Source organism: Phyllostomus discolor, chromosome 12 (genome assembly GCF_004126475.2).
Source record: "Phyllostomus discolor isolate MPI-MPIP mPhyDis1 chromosome 12, mPhyDis1.pri.v3, whole genome shotgun sequence".
NCBI classification, from domain to species: domain Eukaryota; kingdom Metazoa; phylum Chordata; class Mammalia; order Chiroptera; family Phyllostomidae; genus Phyllostomus; species Phyllostomus discolor.
In genome coordinates this window covers 35435734-35449350 of record NC_040914.2, presented here as the reverse complement: position 1 = coordinate 35449350, position 13617 = coordinate 35435734, and the positions used below count along the sequence as shown (strand labels likewise).

General features: G+C 43.9%; 1 protein-coding gene across 1 annotated transcript in view; it reads right to left on the bottom strand.

Annotated features, from left to right (window-relative positions):
* CERS3 (ceramide synthase 3) overlaps nt 1-13617 on the bottom strand; it is an 83275-nt gene that overhangs the window by 43456 nt on the left and 26202 nt on the right. The window contains exons 4-5 of the mRNA XM_028502392.2: nt 10701-10815; nt 4154-4272 (exon numbers count right to left, since the gene is read on the bottom strand). Coding sequence (XP_028358193.1) covers nt 4154-4272; nt 10701-10815 — 234 coding nt within the window. The remainder of the gene's footprint in view (nt 1-4153; nt 4273-10700; nt 10816-13617) is intronic.

Genomic DNA, 13617 nt, shown 5'->3' with positions numbered 1-13617 from the left:
ACAGCTTTACAGTAACATTTTTAAAAAGTACCACTATTTTATCTAGTGATTGCTGAAGTAACAACAATACTAAAAGTAATATTTCTCCTTCACATTTGTCTGATGCCTTGTCTATAAGCTACGGAGAGAGGAGTGTGGGCTCGCTCCCACCGAGCGATGGAACCAGCCTCACAGAGGCCAGGCCTTTTCCCTGGCTCACACAGCCGCGCAGTAACAGCTGAGGCAGAAGCACAGGTCTTTGGACCCTGAATCCAGCATAATGTTTCCCGAACCTCGATAACAGCTTTTCCTCATGGCTTGTTTCCATAGATTAAAGTAGAAATGGGGTTCAATCGCTCAGAAAGTCAAACCATGAAAACACCCAGAGGGCATTTTACACAACGAGCTGGTTGAGACCTGTTCTCACGTGACTTGTTTAGGGCTGGCCCAGCAAAGGCCCACGCTTAGCTGCAGAAGGCTTTTCCTGGGCTCCCTGACGATCGTAGCCGAGCAAGAAGCACAGAAATGAGGAGCCGGTGAGACCTGCAGCCCCAAAGGCAGCTTTAAGTCGGTGGCACAGCTCCTAGCTTGTGCTTCTCAAGCATTCATTGACCTCCTGACCCAGTGCCGGGCACTGTGCTAAACACACATGTATGTGCCTCATCGCATGTTTTTCTTCACCACAAGCTCATGAAGTAGGTGCCTGGCCCTCACAGGCAGATAAAAGGAGTACTGAGGACACTGAGGTCGAGAGGCGTCACCTAACTTACCCAGGGCCATACAGAAACAACCAGATCTAAGAGTAGAACCCAAATTTCCCGTCTTTCTGGACTGGTCCTAGCAGGTTTCACCACACTATACTAGGGCTTCTCAAAGTGTGCACCTAGGAGCCCTGACATCAAAATGCTGTCACAGTAATGCTGAAATAGTGTTTGCCCTTTGTTCCCACTCCCTCACAGGTGTCCAGTGGACACTTCTAGAGGGTCCACGGAGTCTGATCGTATCATTGCTCAAAGAGCTGATGACATGTGTCATTCATATGTTTTATGAACATCTCAGTTTTCATTTCTAATAGTGTAACTATTGGTAGGTAAGACACACACGAGCAAATGTTCTTTGGGGTTTTTAATGGTTTCTAATGGTTTTTAAGAGAACAAAGGGGCCCTGAAACCAAAATGTGTGAGAACGGCTACACCTCCCTAATAACTAGATGAATGATGGCATCCTTGTCAGCCCCATCGTACTTAATTCCAAAGAACGTAAGGTAGTAAAAGTCACCCCCACCCCAGACAAGGCTGAGATAAAAAATAATTGTGTATGTGTGTGTGTGTGGCAGGGGGTCTTGGGGAAAAAATCCAGAAACTGACAACTTGGGCTCAGACGGTAAAGCTGAAAGATGAGACCACAGGGTGAAATCTGGGCAGAACTGGAAAGACTGAACTTGGACCGGCGGTGAGAGGAGCTGCAGGTGTGGGGCTGCAGTGGGAGAGGCAGACGGAGGGGGCAGCAGGCCTGCCCGGGCCGGCCCTCCCTCCAGCACTGGGGGAGACCCCTGCCTATATACATATCAGCCATTACTAGGTATTTTTACAGTAAACTGCACATTGCTAAATGGAAATCATATTTTAAAAAGAAAAGTGACCAGCAAGTATGGAATTTGACCTAAAAATAAAGGATCAGCTGTGGATTAAAATCCTTAAATGCTGTGGAACAGGAATTAGGGATCATCATTAAAGAAACTAAGTAAATAATACACTGAAATGAAGGTGCTTGGAGCTAATCTATCCTGTACTTGAGGTGCTTGTGGCTGATCCACCTTGATATTACAGAGGACTGCCTGCCTCCTGGAGCGTGATTTGTAAGGACTCGGTGTTGAGAAGCTCCTGAGATTTTCACAGCCCCCTGGGTATGTCTTGCTAAGCTCAGGCAGCACATCCCAGAGCTGACGCAAGCAAGTGCCGTTCCTATACAATTAAACAGGCTGGCATTTTGCTTTAGTCTACTAATTTAGTCCATAACAACTTTTAACAGTTATCTGAATTACAGAAAATTTGGGACATTGCTAAAGAATTAGATAAAGCTTAAATTTGATGTGGTGGTCCATTCCTGTTTCCTAAATACTTGAATAATTTCCAGCTTTGTGCCTCTGCCTTACTTGAAACAGGCTGCCTTCAAATCATGCTTTCTTTTCTTATGTAAATTGGATGCATTCCTCAAGGCCCAGCTTATGTCTGACCTCCTCTAAGAAACCCTTTCCTAACGGTTCAGCCCTACGGAGGCCAGCTCCTCTGAAAGCTCACAGTGCATCTACACTTGACTGTGGACTGCAGGTGTAGAGGTCCGTGTGCCACTGGGGTAGAGTCACAATAGATGCTATGGTTCATAAGTGGTAGTCTCATCTTCCTGATGAGCTTTCAAGGCTTGTGACCATGGATTCCACTTTTCGTTCCCTATAAAAATCTCTCCTCACAATGTAGGACAGTGCTGCGTACAAGAGAAGATAGTCAATGTAACCCTCTGCATTGCCAGACCGATTACAGCAACTCAAAATTCCCTTGTGTAACCTGAACTCTGTGGCCAACTTTCAGTGAACTTGCTGATGTACAGATTCCCCAATGCTGGGCCCTGGGACCCAGTTACTTGACATAGCAGGTTCTCTGCTTGCTAAGACGAGCATCGGATGGTGAGGGAGGTAAAGTGGAGCAGAAGAGCATCAGAAAAGGAGTCAGAAGACCCGAATACCACAGCCCTGCCAACAGCCCGGTGACCCTGAGGAAGTGCCTGAAACTAGATGGATATGTAGTTTCCCATTTCTTACACAGGGCTAGCTCCATCTCCCCTGACTGCCTCCCGCCATTGCTGGGAGAATCAATGATTATTTATAAACTGCAAAGCCCTATGATGTACAGGGAATTAGCAGAGAATTTCACTGGAGTACGACTCAGCAGACAGTCAGCCCCTGCCTGGGGACTTGAAGATAAGACCACGTGCTAGAAAGAAGGCATGAAGGGCAGCAGGAAAACAGGAAGACGTACAAGGAGACAGCTCCACTCTGGAGTGCTTTGTGGTGATGATGCAGAGAGATGCCCCCATGCCAAGCTCACACCAGCACGAACATGAACCAATCTCTCTAGAGCTAAAATCAGAGAGAGGCCGTTAGAAAGAAACCAGGCCACACACCTCCAGCCACGATGGGAAAGGCAGCAGAAGTGTGTGATGAGGAGTGAGCACGAACCTGAAGTGTCTGTGCCTCTTAGCGTGACCATTTCCCAGCTGGATGACAGCACTCAGGAGGCCATTGAAGGCCCTGCTTATTTATCTGAGAGCCTTCTATCAGTTCCCTATCCACTTCCCCATCAAAACAAAGTGGCCTCTTGAAAGTCACTCGGCAATGTGAGGACCTCAAAAAACAGGCAGGAAGGAGGAACACTGTGGGTATGCAGAATGCAGCATCAGACACAACCCCACTCACATGCACTGGTCTGAATGTAAGGAAGAGGAACAAAGGTGTCTGTTTTGGCCACCAAAGGTGTGTGGCCTATACTACTACAATATTCTTCAAGAGAGAAAAATAGACAAAAGAAAGATCTCAAGTAAAACCAAAAAGAAATTCAGTGCAGTTCATTGTTCTCAGAGCACATTCCAAATAGCCAGCTCTGGCAAAATTTCCCCTTGGTGTCCCAGCCCGCCTGCCCCTCCCACCTCGCTGAGCCAACTGGTGCGCCCGCAGGACCTGGCTACCCAGTCCACAGGCAGGGGTGGGGAGCAATGAGCCCAGTGAAACAGAAGGAAGTCCTCTCGGTGTTATGGGCGGAGAACAGACATTCTCTGCTCTTATAATGTGTTATAACAATTACGATGTGATTGGAAACAAGCGATAAAGTCTTGTGAACCAGGGCCAACCCCTGCTCTAGAAAAAATAAACACCAGCTAAGACATTTTTATGATTTTTCTGGACTTCAAGATAAGAACATAGTATCTCCTGCTCGTCCTAGAGACCTTACAGTTTGCCCCGTTTCACAGAGAAGGAAGCTGGAGCACCACTGTGAACCGGAGACTAGTCTGAAGCACCCGACTGGTGAGGGACAGAGCTGGGTGCCAACCCATCTCAGAAAGAGACGACCCCCCAGCTCCACATAAAACTGCAGCATTTCAGAGGTTTGACTGTCCTTACCAAGCTTCCTGGAATTTCTTCATCCTGCAAGGCCTCTCTTGGTTCCGCCGACTCCGAAACCATCTTTCAACCTGGCGCTCTGTCAAGTTACACTTCTTTGCCAGTCCATAAATATCAGTCTGAAAAGGGATGAAACGAGTGAATGAGTGATAAAGAGCAGAGTCGGATTGGCAGGCAGTCAAGAGACAGTGAGATTGGATTATGAGAGCTCGTGTACTGGAGAGGAGAAAAATTCCTCCTCCAACTTGGGCCAGAGAATTCACCCCTTTTGCTCATGAAAACTCTCTCTCTCTCTCTCTCTCTCACACACACACACACACACACCCCCATAATCCCTAAATAGAGAGAATGTTAGTATCCCAGAACTCTGATTTACTAAGAGAGATCAATTCTTTATAAGTTGGTAGCAACCCACATGTTCAGGTTGCACACATGAGCTCATTCATCAGATCAATTTTATTCAGAGCCTCTTAGGTACCAGGTAGAGTCTAAGATGCCAGTCAAACCCACTCTCTTCATTTTTCCCTATGAGGAAACAGAATTTTAGTAATTGTGTAAGACCTAACGTTAGTAGCAAACTGAGGACTAGAACTGAAGCTAGTACACATTCTGTTATTTTACGTGATCTTTCTAATAACTCCAAAAGATATTGCAGGAAAAACTCACACAGGTGCTAGTCGTCACTTTCACATTTAATCACACATACAGCCTATTTTAATCTGATCTGAAATAGTTCCGATCATAAAAAATGATTGCAGAATATAAAAATGGTGATTGCTTTTCTTCTGGGAAGCAGTTACATGTTATGATTTTATTTATTTTACTTTTTTAGAGAAGGGAAGGGAAGGAGAGAGGGAGAGAAACATCTATGTGTGGTTGCCTTTTGAGCACCCCCTACTGGGGACCTGGCCTGCAACCCAGGCAAGTGCCCTGACTGGGAATCAATCAAACTGGGACCCTTTGATTTGTAGGCCAGCACTCAATCCACTGAGCCACACCAGCCAGGGCCAGAATGGTGTTTTAAGTTGCAGCCTTTCAACACAGGCATGTTTTGTATGTTAAACCTGCAGTACTCGCCACTTTGACAATGAAATGAGCTCTGTAATTTTTTTCAAGCACCAGCTTTCTTGATCTTTCATTTTCCAATGTAAGTACAAGAAGTATTTTCCTCTTAACTTTACCATGAGAAAAATAAAATTCTATAAAACTGACCCTCAGCTTCCATGCTGAGGAAATAAGCTGAAGCCACCTGGACATAGCAAACAGAAATACCCCTGCCTTGTCCCCAAGGTGTAGCTGGGACCACACTCTAGCTGGTAGGTCCCAGAACGGAGGTGTAGGCCCAGAACTTCGATGTGACATCATGAGGTTTTCTTACTGTTGACCAATACCTCAAAGTAAATTTAAGCCAATCTTGCACCAACATTGTGCGGGGCAAACAAAGCCTGCCTGTGGCCCGATAGCTGGACACCTGAGAGTGCATGACCAGTGAGTAACCTAGCTGGTGCTGTGCTACTGTGTACTGTTGATATAATGGCTCTGGTACTCAGTGCAACAGCAGGTAACATTCATAAGGAAGCTCTCGGGCTGAGACTGGCAAAGGACTAACGGCAGCTGCCACACGCCTGCTAACTGCTGGCCTATTCCTTAACCTGCAGAGAAAGCAGGCAAAAATAGCAAAACAGGATGCAGCCTGTATTACTCTGTTTCCCCGCACATCACCCTCTCCAATACCTAGTCACTGATAGGCCGGCGGCTCACTGGTTGTTGTTTTGTTTTGTTTTGTTTTGTTTTTGTGTTTTGGGGGACACTGAGTTGGCAGCTACTCATGGGTGCCTACTTCTTGCAGGCATTTTGCCAGCTGTTGGATCTAAATAAGCAAGACTGAAATGGGACCCTACTTCGCAGGGTAAAGTCTGTCTGGGGAGGAAGTCAAAACTAAAACAAAGAAGTCTAATAAGATAGGATGAGTGCCAAGAGAGGGGAAGATTAGGGCACCACGTGACCTGGCCTTATGTCAGCAGTTCCCAGAAGTTACACTTAAGCTGAACCCTGGAAATGCCTCAAGAAAGAAAGGATGAGGAAGGAGAGTGTCCTGGCAGAGGGGACAACAGGTGAGGTCACATGGAGGGTGAGCAGGGAACACTTGGGAAACAGAAAGAGGCCTCACAGTGTACAATCCTACAAAGAGGAGAGAAGGAAAGATGTGGCCAGAGTCACATCAAAGGTGGCCTTGTCTGGAATTGATCTTGTGGGTTATAGGCTGCTCGAGTTTTTAAAGTCTCCTCTTGCAGCCTGTAAAGAAGGCAGGGGCCGTATGAGATAAGGCGGGGGCTGTGTCCCATCTGCCCTTTGGCTCTAGGCCCCTGCTTCTTCTCACTGGCAAAGAGGGCCTGGCACCCAGGCTGGATGAGTTTGGAGAGCGCACCATGCTCATCACACCGCCTCCCAGGAAGAAGAGCACAGCAGGCAGAGGGGCAGGAGAACACGGGTGGCAACCAGAAGCAGCAGGTGCACTTCTGCTACTTCCCACTGTGCAGCCCTGAGCACCACCCTCTGAGGCCCCGTGCAAGAGGGTTGGTTACAAAGTTCTTGCTTGCTTGCTGCCTCCCAGGAGTAGAGGACTGGGGGCTCCTGGATGAGAATGTGTTATGTGGATTGTCATGTGCTGTGTCAGTGCTGTGGATGATGGCTGAACCCAGAAGGGAGACCATGGGCAAAACCATTTGAGAAGACGTGCACCTCTGCTTCTAAAATAATCTGCAAACATGAACAAATCCCCCAGAGGGCGTAATCCAAACTCTGTAGCTTGGTCCATAGCAGGGCGTATTCTGAAATGCTACAGCACTATACTCTATATATTCTTAGGCGGAAGTGGCCAAGGGTCTAGCTTGACTGGTTTAAACACTTTCCTCACTCAGTTATCTGAAAAGATGTAGTGGGCAGAGCTCTACTCACTAGTGCCAAGCACCGCTCTAGGCATTGCAGATTCAGCAGGGAGCACAGCAATGTCCCTGCCCTCTGAATGGAGTTTTCCCAGGTCTGAGAACAATGCTATTATCCCATCATGTCTACAGACAGCTGCCTAGCAAATGCATCTACAAGACAGGAATCGAACAGGACTTGAAGCATTTTTTTTCTGTTTTGCAGCACAGATGAATCTGGCTAAAAGTCAGTCTTGGCAATACTGGCTCATCCACTACAGTGGTGTTGAGTGGGATGGAGATCCTCTTGCAAACAAGTCTCTAGAAGTGTTCTCTTTCATTGACACATGAAATGAGCATTTATTCAAGGCCTACAATGTACAGATAATTATGCAACTGTTATGGAAACAAGCACAATTAAGAAACAAATGATGTTCCCTTACGACAATTTGAGTTGTGAAGACACGTTTAAAAACACTCCTGTAGAAGTCAGTATGAGAGATACGAACTGCACCACACACTGAGCACCCACTGTATGTCAGGCACTATTCTAAGGACTCAGCTCAGTCCTCATGACAGCCCTGTGAGATAAGCATTAGTATCACACTCAATTCACAGAAGGGGCAACTGAGGCACAGAGCGGTTAATCTGCCCACCTCCACACACAATCTGCAGCACAGCCAGACTCTGGACCGCACCATCTGGCCTCATGACCCATATTTTAGCTTCGGCACTATGGAGGGCCTCAAGGAGGGCCTGGAGGAAGAGCCCCCAGTGGGGGCCAAGAGGCCCAGCTGCTTGACAGAAACCCTCCAGGAGTGCAGAAGGATGGTCCAACCTCTTTGGCTCTTACATGTCTCACCTGTAAATTAAACTGAACTAGAGAATTTTTTGCTCTAAAAAGCTTGGGTCAGTGGATGAGACAAGCTAGCAAAGTAGAATGCCCTCATGAAGTGTGATACCGGGTTTTCTGTCAGTCTCACAGTGCCACGTTTCTTGAGGTCACTCCCAGAGCTGCAGACTTATTTTTCTGCATCAGTTCTCATTGCGGTTTTGCTGAGGGAGAGGGCTAGATCATAAGTTCTGCTGTTACTCCATTTTATCAATAGCAGAGTCATTGATCTGTTAGCCAGAGCTGTGGGTCTGTTATCATGGCTCTCTACCAATACATCTTGAAGTTGTTACTGAGACATATATAAAGAAAGACATAAACACACATATAAATAATGCACACACAGCTGCACATACACAGGCACAAAAGAATTGTGCAAAATCATGGCTCACAACTCTCATGGGAAAATGACATGCCTAGCATTTTGGGGCCTCAGCAATACCATGTTATACCCTTCTGTGCTAACCAGCCCGGAATTGATACTGTATATACTGAAATAGCTTTGCTTCTGCGGGTGCAGCCCATCACAGCTGAAGGAGCATCCTCCGATCCGCATACGCCATTGTTTTGGTAAAGGCATGTGTGACCCACATGTATTACCACTGCAGCATTCTGCCATGATAGCTTTGGGATACTTTGAGGTAACACCCGTATCTTGAAACAGCACAAAACTTTTTTCGCTTCCCCTGACAACTTGTTTTCCCTCTGCCAAATTTGTGGCTGTCTGTATGACAAAATACAGACACAATGCTATTTGTATGACATTGGCCAAGTTAATGTGGGAGGTATTATGAGATTATTTTGTTTCCACATCTGAAATTACTATTAAGTCATGTCCTTTGTCTTCCTCTATTATAGTCTGTCTTCCCAAGTTCTAGTGCTTGTAATCTACGGGTATTTTTTTGGACAACCTGTTCTCTGGATCTGTTATGCAAATACTGCTTCAATTTTATAATCTGCAAGCAACATAACTTAGAAATCTTAATTATTTTCCTTCATCTTCTTGGTTTGGGGTTGGTGTATAACATTTCTGCTTTTACCTGATGCAAATGTGCATACTGTACATATTGAGTTAGACCAATTACTACAGTTGTTCCAGCCTTTGAAACACACTTTTAATATTCCATGCACAGGTGAGGCAGTCACTTGGACACTACAGGGACGGTGCTGTTCAGGGGGCTGGAGGCCAGGTTCCGGTTATAATTCAGCCACTAATCAGCTGCATGACCTCGGATGGCTCATTTCCTCTTATGAGGGCTTAGTTTCCTCACTTCAATCATGAAGGAAAAAGATTACCTAATCCCTAAATCTCTTTAAGGTTTTCTTAGTTTTTCTTTAACTGGCACATGGCTACTGTCTCTCCACAGCAAGGAAACTTGATGAAGACCGAACTTTCTGCATCATTTTAAATGTCTTAGAAAGTCAACCTGAAGCTCTTGCTGGAGCAAGCCCAGCAGGTAACTGGCAGCACAGCACCGGCCTTCATGTTTTATACAAGGTATTGCCAAAATTAGTTACCCCCCAACAGAAACTGAGGGTAATAAGGACCTCCTGAAAGAGTCCTGATTTTTCATAAACATAGCTCAGTAACTTCCCTTTTGAAAGATGTAAACAATGATGCTTAGGCATAACTTTCTCTAGTGGAAACCTCGGCATTCGGATGAACAACTGCACTCTGTCAGAGCATGTGTAAATAAAGAGGAACACGTGGGGACAGCTTGTCAGACTGTCCTCATTTTAGAAAAAGAAGGAGGTCAAATACCGACGCCGAGGGTAAAACAAGTTTGAGACGATGCTGGCTGGCCACGAGCGATCCTGGACGCTCTGCCTCGTGCTCTATGCTGCGGCCTCAGTGGGCCTTCTTTGTGTAAGAAGCCCACCCGCCCAACAACAGACAACATCACAGAAGCAACGGAATTCAGCACCTTAAAACTCTAATGATCCTAAAACTGTGTTAGCACATATTTTTGACTTTTAAAATTATTAGTGATAACTGTCTGCATTCATCAAGAGGGTGGGCCACTTTTGGAGAAGGTTTTCATTTCATCTGTCACTTTAATTGTGGAGGTATAAAGAAACTAGCCCTGCCTGGACACTATTTTTTTAAACTGTTGGGTCAAAAGCTTGCTCTACGGCACATAGACATGCAGGACACTACAACATTTCACGAAGGACATCCTGCATTGAAAGGAGAGTTATGGCTTCTCAAAATTCCGTCTTCAGGGAGCACGTGGGGCAGAGCACATTTCTGAGTGTGCTGCGGCCTTGGATAAAATGAAGTGTCCGTTGTATGAAAGCCGCCACAACAGGCACTTTCCTTAATGTGTGTGATGTGTGTGGGTGGTGCCACCGTCATCCGAAGTGTCAGCTATGGGCTCCTCTGCCTCAATAGTGACCTTTTCTTTAATCAGCACAGTGCATACGAGTATATCCTAACATTAGAAACTAAATTTTGACCTTCATACTCAACTTATGGCATTAATTGTTAGTGTTCAACACTAGAGTTGTACACAACAGTTCAGCTATTAACATTTGTTACTTCATATTATAATATTTGCCATTTTATATTATATTTGGAATGCTATAAAACCTATCAATAGAGGAAAAAATCCAAATGAATCATTTGTGAGTTAACTGGAACAGATTTATTACATGGATGAGGTAAGCCACAGATGACTGAAACACTAAGAAAGGAGATTTTAAAATCCCAAACCAAAGGATTTGTACTTACTTGAGATGGTTGCCTTGTGGAATGTTTGAAAAAATTCTCTAAGACAGGGTTTGGTATAATCTTTCGAACTTCCTCTTTAATGCCAAATGCTTTTGCTAGAGGTGTGGCAATAAACCTAGAAAAATATGAAAGAACGTAAATTCAAAGCCCAATAATGAATTCACGACAACACCAGAAAACACAGGTTGTAACTTCAGATTCCAAATGAAGGCTCCGTCACTGGTTCATGCTGTCATTGGACTACCTACAGCCAACATCTATCTGCCCTGCAGAAGTTCAAGGTGAATGAATTCTGAGACCTTTTATACAAGCGATAACTTCAAAAATAAAATACTTGCACAGTTTAAAAACCCATTCTATGTAAATTCAAATATATTTATACACAAGATCCAGGAATTTGGATAGGCTGATCCTCTGAGAGTTTCATTTTTACAATTCCTAGAGATTAAAATTGAAAAAAAAAGGTTTTGATATTAAAAGTCTTATTTGGTGGTATTATCTTACAGAAATCACCACGTTCCTTTCTGAAGTTCCAACTTATGAGAAATGTCATACTCTTGGGTAAATATCTAGGGATGGCGTCGATGAGTGGTATGGTAAGTATATTTAACATTATGAGAAACTGGCACATTGTTTTCCAAAGTGATTGTGCCACTTGGCATTCCAACCAGTAATGTGCCAGAGTTCCAGTCAGTTCATACCCCTGCCAACACTCGGCATTGCCAGTCTTTTTAACTTCAGCAGTTCTACTGGGTGTATAGTGGTTTTCATTGATTTGGTTTTTACTGTAATCTTTATTATTTCCTAACTTCTACTTGTTTTAAGTTTAGTTTTCTCTCCTTTTCCCTCTCAGTTCCTCTAAAGTAGAAGGTTAGATTATCGATTTGAGATCTTTCTTCTTTTTCAATTACAGGTGTTTACAGCTATAAATCTCCTTCTAAGCACCGCTTTTGCTGTGTCTCCTCAATTTTGGTGTAGTGTTTTCTTTTTAACTCATCTCAGTGCTTTCGAATTTACCTTGTGGTATCTCCTCTGATCCATTAATTATTTAGAAGTATGCTGTTTAATTTCCACATATTTTCTAATTTCCCAATGTCCTTATTATTTTTCATTTCATTGTAGTCAGAAAACATATAATTTCAATCCTTTTCCACATATGCAGGCTTGTTTTATGGCTTAATAGATGGTCTACCCTGGAGAATATTCCTTGGGCTCCCGAGAAGAATGTGTATTTTGCTGTTACTAGGTGGTGTGTCGTACGTAAGTCTATCATATTGATTTGATTTATAGTATGGATCAAGTCTTCTATTTCCTTGTTAATCTTCTGCATGGAAGGCAGTTGACAACTCTGCCTTAGCCTTCATTTCCAGTTTGCACAAAGCCTCAAGGTCACCCAGAGGTAAGAAATTAACGTTTTCCCAGGTTTTCTGTGAACATGGGGATAGCCTCAGCATGGCCAAAGCTCTACAAATTCAAACAGCCTCTCATTTCCAAGAATATGTCAGAGCTTTTCAAAGCTCCCTACGGACATCCTATTTCCCAGCTAAACCTTCCCAAAGTTAACCAGTTGCCTCTAATTGTTTTAGACAAGCACCCCCAAGGAAAAGGCTTTTCTCAGTGGGCAGTTCTGAGTCAGGTCCCATAAAGACAGCCTGGGAAGAGGTGAATCATGTCTTCCAGGGAACCGCTAGACAGGCAGAGAGTGACAGTTCTCTGGCAATGATGCTTTGAAGGAGTTCCAACTCTGTTCTGCTCCCTGCAATGGCTACAGGGCTGCTGTTTCCCACTGAAAGTGCGGGCTGCTGCTGGTGCTGCGAGGCTCTCACAGATGTGCAGAGTACAGGACGGGAACAGGGCAAGTGGGAATGCCACAAAGCTTGCTGGGTTTTCCCAAGAGTCAGCTGTTTTTCTTAAGTAACTCTCTCTGGGTTATTGCAAGCCTTTGGTTAATTCTGAACTTTGAAAAGTTGATTTTGACACTATTTGTTAGCTTTCTGAGTGCTTTTGTGGAGAGAATTTTCAGAGGTCCTTCACTCTGGCATTTTTATTCACCTCCAGTGTGTAATGGTTTTAATTTGCATTCTGCTAATTACTGATTATGTTAAACATCTTTCACATGTTCACTTGTCATTTACATATCTTCTTCAGTGAACTATCTGCTCAAATCTTTTGCCCATTTTTAAAATCATTATTTCTTTGAATCTACATCTGTCTTTACAGCTTGGACTTTGCTGGATTCTAAATGGACTCGCACAATACGTGGTTGCTTAGATTTGGCTTCCTTCACCAGGTCTAATGTTTTTGAGATCCACCCATGTATTCGAATATAATGATATTTAGAGTTCATTCCTTTTTCTTGCTCACTAATAATCCACTATATGGACATACAAACATTAACAATGTCTTTTGAAGAGCAAACATTTTAGCTATTTACCAGAAGAAATAAAAGCACATGCCCAGCAAACACTTATACTCAAATGTTCATAGCAGCTCTATCTGTAACAGCCAAAAATTGTAAACAATCCAAATTTCCATCAACTAATTAGAAGATAAATTAGTTGTGGTATAACAACACAATGAAAGACTACTCAGCAATGATAGAGAATCACTACACACATAATGACATGAAAAAATCTCAAAGCATTACACTAAGCAAAATGAAGGCAGACACAAAAGATTGCAATCTATATGATTCCATTTATAGGAAATCCAGAAAAAGCAAAACTGTACAGACAGAAGCATGTCAGTGATTGGCAGGAGCTAGTATTCGGGGAGGAGACTAACTGAATGAGGTACTAGGGAGTTTTTCAGCTGATGAAAAACTTCTATATCATTATTGTGGTGATGTTACATGACTATATATATTTGTCAAAAGGCATCAAATTTTGGATGAACTTTATTATATGTAAATCATATC